We start from the raw sequence: 18,785 nt of genomic DNA, 5'->3' as shown, positions 1-18,785 counted from the left end.
GATAAATAACTGAATGGGTGTCTAGAAGAAGGATGTATCTTAAGAATTTTCATAATTTTAATTTTTAATTGAAGTGGAAGAACACGGTTATTTCAGGCTGCATTAAGGCAAACTGTTTTAATTGCTACAACGAGCAATTAATTGCTTGGAGCGTAACGTTCGCTTATTTCTTTATAGACACTCATTTAATTATCGTGTAAAGCGGGAAGCTATTGTAATAACTAGTTCTGAATCGAACGAACTTGTATCTTGCCCGGGAGGCCTGTCGTGTCCATTCTTGATGCCATGTTCACAGCGTCTCCCCAAATGTCGTACAACGGTTTTTGAGCACCCACTACGCCTGCCGTAACCTCTCCATGGGATATACCAATTCTCAATCTAAAGAAACACGATCTCTGTAGGTCCGTTTGTTTTTAGAATTGAGTTATGTGTAAACGTAGAGCGGTACCTGTAAGGCTTCGTATAAAACAGCTTAGCATTCAGCTTGTCGAGGACTGCTATCATCTCAGCCGCAAATTCAGCCATCACTTTCACTACATTGTCACTACACACCTCTTCGCTTTCTGTACTGTGCATCGAATCGCGTCGACCGGCTTCCAATCCGCACGCTGCCATGTACGTGGTACCTGACGGATTACAGTGTAACGCATTATCACGTGTATTATCTCTATGTTTAACCGTGAGAATGTTTGCATTATTTCTTACCAGCAATCTTGATCTTTTCAATTTGACAAACGAATGGCGATTGGAACAATAATTTATCAAATTCACAAATGATCGCGTTCAGGGCCTCCAGAATGTTACTCTCGTCGATGCTGACGTCCGTTAGCGAAGCGAACATGACCGCTACGTTATTATGAGCTTCATGGTATGGTTCGTTCTCTTCGCTTCTGTTCATGTTCAAGTAGAATTCCGCTGCGAAGAAGGAACTCGAATGAGATAGATGCTAATGATTATTTCTGCGAATTAATATCTGTTAGAAACGTAACGTACCAACATGTTCTGGCAAGATATTACGAAGTAACAGTTTGTTAGCGTTTCTTGTGTGGAACGCCTCGTCCTGTTCTTTTGTTAGCTGTCGTTTCCAAATGTAATCCAGCCTGCTCAAGTACTCTGCCTGAATAGATTGCCATCGAGATTAGTGCGTGTTCGATACTGGCCGAAAAGAGTTGCTCTTTGGTTCAGAATAGCTCACCTGACGATCAATGAGGTGCAAGGAAAATGTGAGGAAAACTACGCTTAAAATGTGCGCCAGTCTTGGTTCCAAGTGTGGATTCAATCTTTCGCCCGACTGTGGAGAAGAAACAAAAAATAAAGCAAGAACGATCATTATTATTAACATTCCCAATCGTACGATGCGAACTGAAGGCTCGTCTTCATCTACTTTGAATTTGACAGCACACTGTGCCATCACATATCAAGCCTTATTTGGAAATAGTGTGCCGGCACAACTCGAGGGTAGAAAAAGGACAGATTGAAGGCACACCGTGGCGTCGTTATAGAGGGCAGGTCGGTCGCACTAATATTTTTTTGTAGTTAGTATGTTTTCCTGATGTTTTCTTTTAGGAACTTCAAGACTAGTTCAAAATCTAAATAAATACAATAATGTCATTGTCATAAGGCAATGTATACCAGTTAATAAGTTTAGTACTCGGTAGATCTACTGTTCTTGGATTCTCTCCGATATTTAAATTAGTGCGATCGACCTGCCCTCTATAACGACGCCACGGTGTGTCTTCTATCTGCCCTTTCTCTGCCTTATTCGGAAATAGATGCTAGGTAATAGAAAGGTGCGCTATCCAATTCAAAACAGCCTCGGAGCATTTTGTTTACTGGGATTAATAGTGCCGATTGGAAAGTAAACGAATAATTACCTGAAACAAATTCGCACGATGTATCCAAACGTTCCCCGAGTAAAATCCAACTACAGCGACACCTATCACTAGCTTTAAGAGATAATGGACTCTCAGAAACAAAAAGCTCGTTAGGATTGCTAGAGAGCAGGTTTGCGTCATTTGCTAAAAAGGAAAAATAACAATCGTTCAATTACGCAAAGACGATCGCTCTGCAGCTTGTGAAACGTGAAACTAGAGACAAGTTTTACAGCGTTTAGGAAGTACCTACTAAATAATCTTACCCAGGGTGTAGCTGTGCACTCGAATTCAGCAGCACCCGGCTGCGATATGCTTGACGTGATATTATTACTTGCCAGTTTGTCCACGTTCTTACATTCAAACTGAAATTACGCCTTTGATTAATTATTTGATTTCATTTAACATTATTCTATTCGGTTGAAGAAACTTTTAGTTTACTAACAATCATATCAAACATCGCACACGCAGCTAGCATGATCGTTATGACCAAGTAAAGTATAGTCCTGAGATACGCGCTCCAGACAACCTAAAACCCATGGTACAGAGATGAATACATAGAATAGACAAATAAATCGAGTACAAGGTAGACGAATATTCACTTTCACACTGCTCTGATACAGGAAGCACAAGATTTTATTGCGTGGATGAGGAACGTGGCCTTCGCACTCGTCGTGCGGGTCCTTGTACCGGTTCCACGCGAAATGCATCCAGGCGATTGGCATCAGGACGATCAAGAACAGCATCGCTACCGAATAACTGATCGCTGTGCTCACGTGCCACCTAAAAGTAAATCGATCATTGCTAGGACTCTGTGCTGCTCGTGCTCCGAAGTAGGTTACTGACCAGACGGTCTTACGAAGGGAACATACTCGGAGAAAGAAAGCGTAGGTACCAAGTAAATAAGTCCCATAAAAATTAGCACGAACGTGGCGCAGCTGACGTAGAACTTGAAAAGGGGATCTGGCTCCTTTAAGAACGGTATCTCCCAGCTCCACTGACGGAACGTTAGCAGTAACGGGTTTATGCTCTCCCATTTGCACCATTGTCTGAAAGGAGCATCGATAAAATTAGTCATTCATTGAACATATATATATATATATATATATATATGTATACATTTATTTTATATATACATACATATAATATATATAATTATATATTAATAACTACGACTATTAAGGGCGAAGACTGGCGCCATTACAGAGGAAATATTGAATAAGCAAAACGATGACTTCAGTTAGGGATAGGACGACTCGGGTCAGTCGACAGTCGAGCCAATTAATTACTCACTCCCACTTGGTGAGTGGCATTTGCTTAATTGCGGTCTCCATCTCGGCGTCCGCGGCTTTCAGCATCAGGTGGTAATCCTTCAGGCAAGAGTCCATGAAGTGGGTGCGCCGTCTGTAAGCCAGCACGTCGACATGATTGTTCATATTGCCCGTCAGCCGTCTGCTGTTCTTGGCTCCGGCGTTGACGCTCGACGGTCGAACGTTGTAGAATCGCACGTATTGTTTGTTAGCCGCCGGAGGGGAGTCCGGAGTGATGACTGTCAAGGTGTTCTCGCTGTTCTGCAACAAGGTTCGCCTGTCAACGATGCGAAACGCTCAACGGAAGTTCGTTCGAATGGTCGATGGACGTTGATCAGTGGCGTAGGAATTGCTCTCGAACTTCGTTCAAACGGGAACACAAGACGGTCTCGTTCGATTAATTAATTGCTGCGGGCTTCCTACGCCACCGGGAAATACGCACCTGCGTAGGCAACGGCTCGTCGGGAAGCGAGGGCGTGATCAGATAGCTGCGGATTTCGTATTTCTTCAGAATCTCATCGTTTAAGGACTCGACCGGTACGCAATCGTACTCGGTCGCGTCCACGAGATCCAACGTTTGTTGCGTCACGTGCACCTTGCCGGGCTTCCCGGTTTGCTCCATTTTATTAGCTATAACCACATCGCGTGACCAAACGTCGTACTGCCACTTGTTGGCTCCCAGTATACCAGATATTATGTTCCCAGAATGGACACCTATCCGCATGTTCACGTCCACGCCGCTTTCACGGCGCACCCTTGCTCTCACCTCTCTTATGATCTTTATCATGTCCAGTCCTGTAACACGATACACTGATTTTATTATTCGGATTACACGGGCTGAGTCTAGCAACACAACGACTTCAAGTATATGGTAAATTGTTTGTTCTACCAACAATTTGTTCATCGAACCTACCCAGATCCACGCAGCTTTTCGCATGCTGCGAGTTTGGCGTGGGCACTCCACTCACGCAGTAATAACAGTCACCCAGAAACTTGATCCGCAGAACGTTGTGCCTCTCGGAAGCCTCGTCGAAGCTGCCGAACAGGTCGTTCAGCGTTTCTACTAGTTTTCGTACCGGCAGGGCCACGGTCAGTCCAGAAAAGTTGACCACGTCCGCGTACAGAATGCTCACGTTGTTGTGCGTCTCGACGCACAGATCACTACAATAGATCAACATTCTTAAATTCTAACATGAGATATCTCTTAATTGGGGAAAGCCGTTTTCAACGAGAGATCGTTCGAAAGTGCATCGTTAATAAAATGAGGATTTGTCAACGTGTGGATTTGTTTTAGTTTTACCGAGTTAGAAATACAGGGTGGTCCACCTAAATATCTCCTTTATTTGTGATCACTAGACTGCGGATGTTTTCGTAGACGAATTTTAAGAAAGTAGAATCAAATGAAATCTTGTTTTCAGTGGTAGTAGCCTTTGCAGATCTGAAATAAATAAAAGTCACGCTAAACTCTGTCGAATTTTATATTCTAGCATTTTTCAAAAAAAAATATCGATGACCTTCAAAACTTCGGGAAAAAGACCTTGAGAAAAAAAATTCACCTTGTGATACCATTGCATTAAAAACATTTGTTACGTCATCAAAAAATAAAGGAGATATTTAGGTGGCTACAGTTAGGTGAACCACCAATTGTGACTGATGGTTGTGCGTTGATTGAGTATACCTGTGAGGTCGTCCCTTGGCCGGAGGCTGCTTGTGCTCCTCCATGAATTTGAATATGTCCCTGAAATCTTTTTTAATTTTGGCGGCTATATGTTGCGGCAATATACTTCGGGTGAGTTGTTCCTGAAAACGTTCGTAAAGTTTAGAGTACTGTTCGATGTCTTTCTATCGCTGGGAATAAATGATCAAAGAACAAACTTACTTCCTGATCTTTCTCATAGTTCAATCTCAGCGTGGACTCAACGCACTTCCGGCGGTCGAGAAAGGACCGTCTGATAACGACCTCGTTCATGAACCTGAAGTACAATCCTAGGCCATTCACGCAAATAAAGTATATCGTGTCCGTGATTACCTGGAACAGCAGAGATCGAAAGACTGCGATTGTGAGTTAGGGTGAATAAGAGGGCTGCGATTAGTACAACATCGATCAATAAAATGTACTAGGTATTTCGTAATCTTGTAAATCAAGCTTCTCCGCAACTGATCAAACTCTTTAAACCTAGCCCCATAATTAATAGGCACAGTTCTTCAAGGTTTCTCGTTGCAGGAAGTGATTCAATGAAGTGTCAACATGCAAACTTCCTGCACTTGGCGACAAAACATTTGCGAGCTTATCTGTTCCATGCTAAACCCTTTCGAGCACTCTGTACCGCTTTAATTAAAAGTAAACGTATTCTAACAGTTTTGAAAAATTGAAAAGTGGCATACTCGAGCAGAATCTATTTGCAAGTAAAAACTTTTGTCTAGAAAATCGGAGAAATTCGAAGAGAAACTGCTTGAGAGGATCGGGCCTCGAATAAAACAGAAAGTTCATAAAAATTGATCAAACTCGCAGGCGAACGGAATCTTTAGAAATCGCGCGCGCTCTAAATCTACAAAACATTCAATCATCTATAAATAGAGCAGACTCGTATATAATATCGCTGGTCTCATCTCGCAATGGTCCAAGATATGTTCGATAGAGTTTTGAACGTCACAGGTAATCGCTGTTTATTGTTTATCGTTCTAGCAACGAACGCGCTAACAGATTTGCAATTAGAATAGCGTTAATCGCGTGTCCGCGCGTTTGGAGCAGCCTGTACAGGATCTACGTTAATCGTCGGCCCACGTGAGCGCCTAACACGACGATAAAACCTGGCTGATCCTCTAATCATCTTAAACGGCGCATTATCGCTGCTATCCATATTTATTCGGTCAAGCGGCTCACGTGGAGGAAATGCGTAAGGCGTCGGTGTTTACCTGGGTAACGTAATCGGACGTGTTTCTGTAAGTGATTAACGAGAGCGCGGCCAGGTAGCATATGGTGGCCGTGATCCCGAGTATGAAAGCGTGCAGATTCTCCGTCAGCGGCAAGAAGACGTAACAGGCCAGCAAAGCGTGCGTCGCGTACGCCGGTCTGCAAAAAGGGAAGAAACGCAATATGATGAAACGTAATATATACATATCTCCACCGTTTAAGGGGATAGTCTCGTTTCCAGGGTTGCAAGGGTGCAGGATGCGCCTTCTCGTTTCTCGTAATTTGCATTATTCGGCGGCATGCAGCTGTCGCTGCTTCATGAAAACAGCTATTTCGTGTGCAAATAAGTTCCTTCCCCCTTTTTTCTACAATCATAACTTCTGTCCCAATTCGAATTACTTTACGATTCTCATGCCATCTGATTCCAGTCCTATGCAACAATTTCAAGCAATATGGCGTGCGAGAAGCATCATTTGCGTCACTGCTTACTCTTTGCATTCCGCAGCTTAGGAGATCAGCTGTTGAAGCTGCTGAAATGGTTCGTGCCGTTCGTGCGGCACTGGGAGAGAACGCTGTATCTTACAGAACATGCAGAAAGTGGTACCAAAGATTTAAAAGAATTGCTCAACAAAATCCGACTCACACGCAAGAAGAATTGGCAGAAAGGTTGGGAGTCACCAGACAAGATTTTATTACATTTTATGTACGTAATAAAATCTTGAATTTGGAAAGAAAATGGGAAAGAACTTACAGTCAGCGGCAATATTAAGTGAACACCCTTAAGAATCGCATTTGCCGCTGACTGTATTTGCACACTTAATACAGGCGAAGAATAATGCAAACTACGCCTCGTAAACGTAAAAATAAGAACTTTGGGGGCGATTGCAGCCTACGGGTTTTTTAGTAGTCGAGAGCGCTTGATAAAAGATCAATCTAGGCCGCAGTTATAGAATAATTTGCATTATTCGGAAGCATAAAGCTGCGACAGGTACATGCTGCCGAATAACGCAAATTACGTCTCGTAAACGTGAAAATAGGACTGTTGAGGGCGACTGCGGCCTAAATTGATCTCTTATCTAGCGCTTTTAACTATTGAAAGCTCCATCTTTGCATTATCGAGAAATGAGAAGGCGCATCGCGCATCTAGCAATCTTGGAAGCGAGTCTACCCCCTTAATTAGAAGTTCACGGCTATCCGTGTCGTTAGCGGAACAGCCAGCGACGACGGATTCCGGCTAACACCCGGAAGAAAAATCCGCAGACCGATCGACGGATACTACGGGTTATGCAACTCCCGGGATCTGGCTCATTCCCCAACGGACCGTAGATTACCGAGCGGTGGTTGTTTCATAATTTTCACGAACGTGTATGATTCACATCTAAGAATTCCTTATAGGAAATGCCTAACTTTAAACGCGCGTTATTCGCCGCTGCTTGTTTCATCATTTTTACAAACGATTTACATCAATGTTTCAGCACGGAAAGACGGAACGAGTTGAAAATATACAGGCTGTTCATGTGCATTATTATTATTCGCAGCGAGAAAATGTTTCGACCCTGTACGGTTCCGTTTAAAAAAGTCAAAGCTGACCTTCCCGAGACCTTGACGAGTCCACCTACAAAAAAAGCTAATAACACCAATATGTACGTGGATTTCTCGAAACCATTGAATATCCTTCAAAATATTTCTCGCTGCGAGTAATAATGAGGACGTAAATTAAGTTGATCGTATCTGGCGGAGACACCCAGTGTTTTAACTGAAAAGTTTACGACATGCTCGGAATACGATGAAACAATTATATACTAGACTGCGGATCTTAATACATTTATAAAGAAATTAGTGGAGTGGATTATGAAACAGTAAAGGATTTAAAAAATCCAAGTAACGTAGCTTTTAATGTAACAAAGTCGTTGAGGGATGAAATCAATTTCCACGTTATTCCTGCTTCCCGCAATCAATGCAAAACATTTTTATTTTCTATAAAGATCCGCAGTTTAATTAATAACATTGTCAGACAAACGATTTCGAACATAGTAGCGATTAATCCAGTAAAGATTCGGTATTTTTAGTAAAGATCAAGCCTTCGTTTACATTAACGAGCATCGGCGCACGATGCAGAGATAACAACTGTACATGTACGCGGCGTTCTTATCACCGTGGCGATCGCGTTCGTGGCATGCACCCGGCTTCGCAGTTAATTGAAACGAGATGCGTGTTCTAGGAAGTGTTCGGTTCGCGGGAGCAGCGTTGCAAAACCGTCGACGCGGAGATTAATATCGATAAGTGGTTTTGCCGATCTTTCGTAACCGGGTTTTCGCTCGCTTCCTCGAAAACCCGGCCGGTGGGAGGGGAAAAAAGAATACATAGAGAAAAAGTGGCGTGGACCGAGCAAGGCCGCGGCTGCTAATTAAATGAGGGCCTTGGACGAGCGTCGCAGTCAGGGTTATCCGCGCGTCGCTGTGGTCGTTGAAGTCGACAGAACGATACCTTATCGGCGGTATGTCCTCCGTGTAGGTGAGGGTGTAATACATGGGCACGGCTAGATCGCCGACCACCAGCAACACCACGATCAAACAGGACAACATCACTGGCCAGTAGCTGTTCTTAGCGATGATCTTCGACCGGAAGGACAAGGCTATCACTGGGCATAGCAACGCGCTGCCAACGATGCAGACGACAACGTCCGGCACGCAGTTCTCGACGCTGACCTGCGGGAAAATCATTTGTTCACTGACCAATTCTGTTCGTTAGTCGATCATCGGACTATAGATCTTCGTGCGAAAAGAACAAGAGAGATAGGAATCAAATAGAATGTTGGTTCTTCCCTCAACAAATTGATAGAAAATAACGTACAGTGGGTGTACAAAGTATTCGTACAACTTCTAAAAACGAATAACTTTTCCAAAATTGAGCCTCGACAGCTTAAATTTCTTTTTTTGAGGTGTTAAGACTAGTTTACTAACTAATATTATTATTAGACTGCGGATCTTTATGCAAAATAAAAAGTATTTGCATTGATTGCAAGATACAGGAGCCAAGCAAAAATGTCTTTCTTCTTTTAATTATCTTATTAAGGTGAAACTAATACACCGGTGGTCTCAAATCTTTTTAATATGTCCACTGTTTTAAATTGTGCTTGCCCCTTTTTGTCATAAATGCATAAAATCCGCAGTCTGATTATTATTATCGCTTCATTTCAGCCTTACAAAAACATTCGGTTGCGTTAAAGAATAAAGCGCAATTGCACCTGGCGGGCGCATCGGTGCATCCACATAAAAAGTAGGGTCACAGCAAGTTATTATGACATACGATTGTTTCCTCTATCATTTTTTTTTTTTAATTTTTACTTAAAAGAGAGCAGTAACTTAGATTTACAAAATGCATGTTTCAAATTTTCACTACAGGCACAGATAAAAAGTTTAAAAATCGTGACCTTCACTTCTTCCTTCGCAATTGCGACCAACAACGATTAAAAAAAAATTATTTACACATTAAGTTAGTCGTTTTTAAAAGATGCACCAACAACAAGTAAAACAAAATTATTGACACATTAAGTTAGTCGTTTTTAAAAGATGCACCAACAACAAGTAAAACAAAATTATTTACACGTTAAGTCAGTCGTTTTCAAAAGGTGCACGAATACACCCACTGTGTATCTTTAAATTTTGCCATTTTCTCATAATTTTAAGTTTCACCTACTCGATTCTTCTACAAACGCGTAAAATCCGCAGTCCAATCGAGGTAACCATCGTGCAGGCAACCGGGGAGAAGAGCGAACAACTTTTTAAAATAAATTTTAACCGAGATGCGTGTTACATTTGCACCGAGTCACTAAAACCGCGGTCACATGCGCGTTCATACACGTTGCATACGTACGGCCATGTCCATAATTAACACCTTAACGACGGGTCCATGCGCCGACAACCTACATTATGAACTACGTTGATCACCTGATTATTCCGCATCAGAAATACCCGAAACAGTGATTCCATGCTTTCCAGAAAGAAAGTATCCATAAATTATTCAACATGCCCGAGACGGTCGTAAAGAAACGAAACGATTAAAAATAAACACGCGACTCCTTTATTGAAACGATATTATTTATGGAACGCGCAAATTCAGGACATTTATAAATTTGACTTTAAAATGACTTGACCTCAAACAGCTAATTTTATCTCCGGCTGTGCGCGGCGTTGTTTTATACCGCAACACTTGTATTTTAAGTACGAGACAAATAAAAAATTGAATCGAGCTCTCGATTACGGTCAGAGTGATTCCGATCTATTTCTGCCTGTATAAAATTACTGGGAATGGCAGTCATTTTTGGTTCAGCGAAGGTCTGATGATGCCAGCGAAATTAGCGGCACTCCTTCGTAATAGATTATCGATTTGAGGGGTGGATAGAGCGGACAAGCGTTTCAATCGACTGGTCGCAAGACAGTCAAATACGAAGATGGTGGTAAATTTGTTTCAATGTGTGTTCGCCGTGGATGTTCAATCTATTTCAGTCTACTAATCGACTGGTCGTAAGATATTTAAATACGAAGATGGAAGAAGATTTGTTTCACTGCGGTTTCTCAGTCTATTTTGTAACTAGTCAATTCAGATGTTCTCTCGACGTTCGTTGACCTCGTCAATATTTTAGTTGCCGATCAATTGTTAAAACCTCCGAGTGTTCATTGATCTTGGAGCTCGATCATAGTGACAGGTGTAACCTGACGTACTCGAGAATAATCTCAGCTGTGTCAATGTTTCGAACGCTTTTAACGAACTGAAGATTTATTTCCTTCCTCATTAGCCTGTAAGGTTATCTTCTATATTTGATACGAGTCTCCTATATTTGAACTTGACCTCCTGTATCATATTTGAATTTTCAAAAATCTTTGTTTGAATAAAAAACGTTTAAAATGGGCTGTGTACTTCTTTTACTTGAACTCCTATATTTTGACTATTTCTTCTATATTTGGATAAAACATTTCTGGCAACCCTACACGCAGGCCATTTAAATTGCAAGTCGATTACACGAAAGCAAATTTGAATTTGTGATCACGCAATACAATTTATGCGCACGCGCACAATAGCTCAATTTATGTGTCGTTAATTTGTTAACGATAACGACCCGACAACTTTTTTACGAGGCTATTCAAATTTTTAATTGCTCGGTGTGATTTATGTACTTGGTTAGCGGGAACAAGGAAAGTATAATGTTCCCGAACTATTATGTATGCCAGTTTTCATGAAAACAATAATGAATTATATAATTTGATTGCACTCACCATCGTAACCAGGATCAGACAATACGTGGGACCGAGGACCAATTGTAGCAGAACGAACAGCGACAGGTAAGCATACTGAAACCTCCTCTGGTATACTGTGAACAGCTTCTCTAGGTCCTTAACTTTGAACTGTTTCTGAAAGTGAAAGCTCACGTGAGATTATGTATTCGCGGTGTGACCGCCGTTTGAACTTTCTCGCTAAGTTAATAATAATGATCAACGTGGAATCGATCGCTGTATTTTCATTCTTCAGCTTTCATGCCACCATAGCGTTCCTTCTTTCATACTAGATTATATCATGTTTAAATACACGTTCTCTCCGATTTCAATCTTTTGGTTACGAAACTTTCAAATCCGATTGAAATGAAAATGATTTAGTGGACCAACAATGTTAAGATAACTACCCCCATTTTAACTAACTATCGTTAGAAAACTCGTGCTCGAAACGACACGCAGAAAGTATCAGAAACCTAAATGAACAAGAAGATTTACCTCGCAGAAGATTTACCGATGTAAAAGCAGGGACACTGTAAACATTTCATAGAATTTGTTCAAGATTTTACCTCAGCGTCTCTTTGAAACGCTGCGAAACTGGTGTGGCAGACGTAGCACGTGAAATGATCTACTGATACTCGAATGAAATTCTGCCCAGCTCTGTTACCATTTCGAGTTTCGCGATCGATATGGTACTCGGAAAGCGATACGTTCATTTTCTATCGATATCACCGCATAAACGTGGAAGTCGCAATAGGACTGAAATATGCGACGAAAAAAATTGTTTGTTCAAGAACAATTGTTGTCCGACACTTCTTAACCCTAAACCTATTCAATTGGTAATTCTCTGGGCCAGATTTACAGTTTAAAATTGTGCGGTTTAGGATTTAGGGTTAAGAAGTGTCGGCAACTCAGCTGCGACATGCAAATTTATGGTATGAGCGGATGAAGTATCGGAGTTATTGGGTTTTGTAGATAAGGATTCTTGATTTGTTGTGACAGTTAACGATTTTCGCGCAGCACGTCATCAAAGTATAGTCCTTCACGAACATTTAAAAAAAAATTCCAATTGAATCGATGAAAAACTGAGTTGTCGGCAGATTTTTATCCAAAAAGATCGGTTTCTCGCCCACTGTGCGCCGTGCAGTACAGTTTTGCGACATCTCCGAAAATCGGACGCGAACTTATGCAATCACCTGATACAACCAAATAAATAATGTAATTGCCGAGGTGAATCAGTGACTGCGGTCACTATGATAAAACGCGGTTAGTGATTTTGCACGCCATCACTAATTGTGACACATGCACGACAGAGACGAAACGCGTCACGTGGCCGAGGCGAACGGGTGGGAATTAGCGTCGTAGAAGGGGAAGCTAGAGTGGGGACACAAGTCTAAATCCGGCGACTTTGCGCACGATCGCCTCGATCATGATTTTCAGGCCCATTCCGGTCAGCATGTCGGGTCCGACGATCGATACGTTACCAAGAAAGTAACGTGATCAACATTTAGCAATACAGGCGGGCCACTTTCACCTGAAGGGATCGTTCAAATTGAACGCATGACAGAGCCAGGTGTGCTCGGGGCACACACGTTGACTTTCGAACGGAATCAAAGCTCGTCAAAGGTGGCCTAATAATAGAGTATGAGAGGTTCGTAACAACGTCCGCGAAGAATGGACAACTGCGTGGTGCTCCGCGGGGAATCGAATTCGGAATGAGAAGGTCTTTTAAGCACGGCGGCAACTGAAATAGCGTTCTATTTGAAAACTGAATCATCAAGTGGGCGCGAGTGTTCCATTACCGTCGATCGTTCCGGCTGAAATAATGCTTTGTGGGCCACCCGTGCGCTCGCACCGATTTGAAAAACACAGAAAAATACACGATCCGAAACTCCGCGGATTGTTGATTTTACGAGATTCTTGCGTCGGTCGAGTCCTGAATGAAATTCCACGCGGATCCCCTCCATTTTCCTCCCACAGCCATCTCCGATAGGTTGACTAAAATATGATGTTATACACGAAACATAATTTGTTGGTGGAAAACAGAAGCGGGTGGAGTATTGTATGCGATTATTTCGGAGTAGAGTGCGAGGGTTGATCAGTTTTTAATGACAGTGATCATCTCGAACCGATAGACCCAGTAACCCAGTATGTAATGTGAATTAATCATTTCCTTTAAGATCGTTATTTATGCCACAGCCATTGATGGTTGGATTGCGGATGTGATGCGTTTATGACAAAAAAAATTAAACCGACTTCGAAAAAACGCACTAAAAAGTATGAAATAATTTTCATTTAATTTACGTGAATATACACACGAACTTAAATACAATACAATCTTTTCGGAGGCGGTGAAAAACGAAAATTTTCCAAATAAACGATATTGCTGATTATGATTTCATTAGAATATGGTGAACTTGGAAATCAGTAGGTGGGAAGAGAAGATACATTAATATGTGAAAGCATGTAGAAGAATTTAAGGATTTTCGTAATTTTCAGTGTCGAAAATTTTCAATTTTGCGCCGCCTCCGAAGAGATTGTATTGTATTCAAGTTCATGTGTATTCACATAAATTAAATGTAAATTATTTCACACTTTTTAGGGCGTTTTTTCGAAGTCGGTTTAATTTTCTTTTATAAAATTGATTTATTTCACACTTTTTATCAAGGGACCAATCGGGAGATATACCCTACACCGATTGGTCCATCCATCTCTGCGTAATCGGTGAACATACATGAAGTCGGTTAATTAAAAAGAATTCAAGAGTATCGATGTGTTATTTCCAGCTTGTTAAATTTTGACCGTGTTAGGTTTCCAAAATATAAAGTAAAGGATCCAACCTTCCTTCGGCGACGAGATTAATTTGTCTCAAGAAATACCATCGACGGAATCGAAAGTGAATCCATTCGAAATTGGTGAATTTCCGCAGGGAAATTCATTTTGAAAATGCGTCTGCACGTATTCGCGATTACGAGCAGTGAAAACGGCGAGCCTCGTGTGCACTGTTTTCATTTATTTGTGCGCGTGGAATCGCCTACTTTCCGCGTGCGCCATTATTACGGCCGCGGTCCGTACATTTGTAGCTAATATACGTTATTACGCAGACGTAAGTCGTAAATTGTTAGGTTGAATCATAGGTAACTTCCGTTTTCTGCTCCATTTATGCCAGTCCACGACGGTTCACGGCGAGCATCAATTTGTCCGGCAAGTTATTACCGATCACAAAAATAGTTGTTCCGTTTGAACATCTTTCGGATTGTTATTCATCGCTGATTTTACGATCCGTCAGATGACGGCAAACAATTTAATAGAACACGTAACATCATTTTTATCTCCGTGGACAAATAAAGCACTTAATCCTCGTACTCATACCTCGGGTTAAAGCGTTCAATATACTTTCACTATAAACACGGTCTTCAGTTCCGGTAACGTGTTTATAGACACACGTGTTTCCCCGAGAAGAAGTTGGCCACTTCTACTTGCAGGAAACACCGGCCTGTTTTACTATGCCTATTATTAAGTCACTTTGTCGTAATCTACATTTAATCGATCTGGAATGGTTAATTAGACAATTTATCTGACAGGCTGCTTGCGTGCTGAACGTGTTCACTAAATCTTCAATGAAAGTTCCTCGTGTCTAGGGAACATGCAAATATCGTATCACTCGAGCCTTAAAAGTAACTGGTACATACACGTTCCCTTATAAAAATGACACGATTGATTTTATTCAGACTTTCTGCAGCTCCTATTGTAATATGTGCTCAACTAAAGATATTTGTACAATCAATCTTTATGAAATTATTTGTATTATTCATATCAATAATCGCAAAATGAAAAGTCTGGTCATTTCGACCGGTGATGGTAGGTTTAGTGCTTCAATTCCGTTTCCACGTTTAGTATTGGGTTGTAACACAAGTTCGCAGAGGTTTTATTTTCGCTTTTCTTCTGAATCAGTTTACCTACTTTTTTTAAAATTGTGTACACCATTCTGAAGTGCTTTTTCCGCTCTACAAGCGTGTTCCAATCGTTATCTCGAATAACGTAGTCTTGAGTAACGTGACATTATCTAAAACGGAATTTCCGGGCGGCAAAAATCACCATTTTCGACATCTATTGTTTTTCGCTTTTCATCAAAAGGCCAGAACGTCACACAGTGGGACCTTTCGTCCAAATCGGAGACAAAATCAAAGAACTTTCGATAGAAATGAGGTAGAGCGATGAAATTTTTTTTAAATTAAAGCTGAAACTTTGCAGAATATGAGAAAAATAGGGAGATTATGGTACGAACGTTTTTTAACCTTGAGAAAATTCGTTAAACATGTAGAATTTCAAGAAATCGATTTTGCAATATCCTGAGGTCGTAGACAAATTTTGAGACCAGATTTGAAATCAGCGTGAAGAAATCTACGGGAAATAAAGTACAGCATGTTCAAAACAAATTTTTTCCGCGCGTGGTATTGGAAAAACCTGTCGGATCCAACAATTTTCTTGAAATTGTGCAAATTTAACGAATTTTCTCAACGTTAAAAAACGTTCTTACCATAATCTCCCTATTTTTCCCATATTCTGTAATGTTTCAGCTTTAATTTTTAAAAAATTTCATCGCTCTACCTCATTTCTATCGAAAGTTCTTTGATTTTGTCTCCGATTTGGACGAAAGGTCTCACTGTGCGCCACCGAAGCAGCTAGAAATATCTACGCCGTGTATGGAGAGGGCGTCATAGGAGAATCTACTGCACAGAAATGGTTTGCCAATTTCAAAAATGGCAATTTTTGTGCCTGGAAGACGCACCACGCTCCAGTCGACTTCCCAAGTGCGACGAGGACCGTCTTAAGACACTTTTGAAGGAGGACGGCCGTCAAACGTGCATGGAACTGGCCAAGAAGATGGGCAGTAACTGCTATGACAATCTCTCGCCACCTTCAAACAACGGGATTTGCTCAAAAACTTGGAACATGGGTGAATTCAAAATATTCAATAAAAAGGATTAACAAAAAAAACCCTACGAACTTATGTTACAACTCAATACAGTGACGACGAAGAAGAATACTATGCGAATTGTCAAAATTAAGTACAGATTGATTTCCAAGGCGATAGTAAAATTGTTCGCCGAGAAGTTGCTCTGTTCGCGTTAATCGCCGAGATCGAATTGAAGGAAAAACCTTCGATGCTTCCCACGCGATGTACGATACAAACACGTGCAGTTCCGGTCGTAAAAACTGGAATATCATTGATGAGTTTGCCGACTGTCGGCAGTGAATTAAAGTTACATTTCGTCGGTTGTTTCAAGGTGCGCAATAATTCCATCGAATCAACGTTGGTTGTTTGTTTAAAGAACGAAGTATGCTCCGGATCGTTGAACAGCGTTGCAGATTCACGCCTCGTGCAGAGCTCCTTTCGAAAATAATGTGTGAAACACAGAAGTTCGAAGCGATGGTTCATCAGGAATGCGCAAACGACTGCCACGAGGCATAGTCCAGCGTTTCAACTAGAACAATGTTAGCGCGCGAGATCTTTGAGTTTTGGTCCAGGCTGTTTCCTGGGTTCTGAGAAACAGTTTGTGCTAAAAATATCGGGTTGCATCCACTGCACACTGAAAGTCTGCTGTTCCATTGAACATCGCCGGCATTAACTAGTATTAACGGAACAACGGGACTATAGTTAGGTAACAGAAGTCATTGTCTCGATGGTCACGCGGGGAAAGATGGAATAATTGATACGAAACGCTCCGAGAATACGCGGAGAGACCAGGAAAGGAACGCGACACGTGTCGCGCACATTTCCCGAGGGAAGGAACCGATCAGTTGGAACTAATGACCCTTCGATTTGTTTGCGAATCTGAGTCACTGTCGCTATTCGGAGAGGCGTTCACGAAAAATAAGATAACGAGGGGAACCATTCTTTTCCCGAACATGTTTTCTTCGACGGTGTCTACAAACATCGTGACTCGATAGACTGAGAATTGTGTGCACTGCACAAAATGGACATACGATATCTTTCGCTGCACGAGAAGTCTGTCATCTTGCTCTATTTTCTATTTCGTGAACTTTGAACTTCGATGTCTTCGGAAATGCAGAAGAAACTCTATTCATTAAGGAAAATTATTCTTGCTCTACGCTGTCTATCTCCACGCAAAAATAATTCGATAAAGATCCAGCAACGTAAGTTTACGATCACGGTAAAAGTCATCTCATATTTCGTAAATCACAGTCGTCGTGGACTATTCTACAGGTGATGCGAAAAAAGGCAAATACTCCGAAAAAAACTAGGAACTAATCGGCGGAATCGTGTATCTAGTACACCAAGTACCAACTAGATCACAAAATAGTCTGTTTCATGACTCACAAAAAGGCAAACGCAGCAGACAAAAGGCCTCACCTTCTATTTCCGCAACTCGGCGAGCCGAAGTACCACTTCAAACCGTTACTTTAGTAACGAGAGAGAAAAATTACAGGTCCATGATCGCAACAGCTGTGACTCGCAGAACTGTAAAATGAAAACCAGGAACATGCGACTAATTCCAACCGATTGAATCATACAGCGCAATCGAAGAATTGCTTCCTTGTCACAGAAAACGTAGGTCACAATAGCTGTCCACCCAAGTTTACAATGACAATCTTCACTTTACAATTCAGCCCGTCAAAAGTACCAATCTAGTCTGAGATTTACTCTAAAGTCAGAGAAAATGGTTTAAAAGCCATGAGCCTATCACAACAATCATCTTCTGACGATAGCGAAATCCCCTGGAAGCCTACCTGTTATTTTCACAATTGCAAAATCAGCCCAGTCCGGTTTAAGACCGGAAGCCGTATGTCTCTCACAAAAAGATAAACTCACAAAGAAGAACCCCCCAAAGACCTCGCCTCATATCGCAACCCGGCCAGAACAATAACACATCTAGAAAAAAGTAACGATTTTGAAGTTGGAACTGTGATGGATGCTTTTAGTTGGCTTCTACGTGCTGGAAAAACGTCAAATTTTCTGTTAAAAAATCATGTACCCATCACGACAAGGCGACGATCAATTTCCTTAAAATCGTTATTGTGAGAATACTAAAAATTGTTTAGTTATGTCACTATTCCTACCGAGAGCCGTTAAAAAATCATGTACCCATCACAACAAGGCGACGATCAATTTTCTTAAAATCGTTATTGTGAGAATACTAAAAATTGTTTAGTTATGTCACTATTCCTGCCGAGAGCCGTTAAAAAATCATGTACCCATCACAACAAGGCGACGATCAATTTTCGCAAAATCGTTATTGTGAGAATACTAAAAATTGTTTAGTTATGTCACTATTCCTGCCGGGGTGCGATGTGTCGACAATGCTACGCCTGAGAGCCGTTAAAAAATCACGTACGCGTCACAACAAGGCAACGAGGATCACATCTGGAGGCCCTGAAAGGGCGAGAAACCTGG

At 41.5% G+C, this 18,785-nt stretch overlaps 1 protein-coding gene across 5 annotated transcripts in view; it reads right to left on the bottom strand.

Moving 5' to 3' along the window:
• Acxd (Adenylyl cyclase X D) overlaps positions 1-18,785 on the bottom strand; it is a 32,976-nt gene that overhangs the window by 2,616 nt on the left and 11,575 nt on the right. The window contains exons 2-20 of one of the 5 annotated variants that reach the window (XM_076431106.1): positions 17,745-17,852; positions 11,372-11,506; positions 8,583-8,803; positions 6,098-6,254; positions 5,061-5,210; positions 4,860-4,981; positions 4,095-4,342; positions 3,624-3,976; positions 3,165-3,442; positions 2,744-2,920; positions 2,474-2,654; positions 2,317-2,400; positions 2,138-2,236; positions 1,875-2,018; positions 1,196-1,291; positions 994-1,117; positions 706-915; positions 449-626; positions 243-378 (exon numbers count right to left, since the gene is read on the bottom strand). In XM_076431106.1, the coding sequence (XP_076287221.1) occupies positions 243-378; positions 449-626; positions 706-915; positions 994-1,117; positions 1,196-1,291; positions 1,875-2,018; positions 2,138-2,236; positions 2,317-2,400; positions 2,474-2,654; positions 2,744-2,920; positions 3,165-3,442; positions 3,624-3,976; positions 4,095-4,342; positions 4,860-4,981; positions 5,061-5,210; positions 6,098-6,254; positions 8,583-8,803; positions 11,372-11,374 (2,961 nt within the window). In that variant the 5' untranslated portion in view covers positions 11,375-11,506; positions 17,745-17,852. Of the gene's footprint in view, positions 1-242; positions 379-448; positions 627-705; positions 916-993; positions 1,118-1,195; positions 1,292-1,874; positions 2,019-2,137; positions 2,237-2,316; positions 2,401-2,473; positions 2,655-2,743; positions 2,921-3,164; positions 3,443-3,623; positions 3,977-4,094; positions 4,343-4,859; positions 4,982-5,060; positions 5,234-6,097; positions 6,255-8,582; positions 8,804-9,971; positions 10,089-11,371; positions 11,507-17,744; positions 18,774-18,785 lie in introns of those variants that run through there. The other 4 variants (XM_076431105.1, XM_076431102.1, XM_076431104.1 and 1 more) reach the window with 4 other exon arrangements.

The sequence above is a fragment of the Lasioglossum baleicum genome, chromosome 9 (genome assembly GCF_051020765.1).
Source record: "Lasioglossum baleicum chromosome 9, iyLasBale1, whole genome shotgun sequence".
NCBI classification, from domain to species: Eukaryota; Metazoa; Arthropoda; class Insecta; order Hymenoptera; family Halictidae; genus Lasioglossum; species Lasioglossum baleicum.
This window is presented reverse-complemented; position numbering and strand designations above follow the sequence as displayed.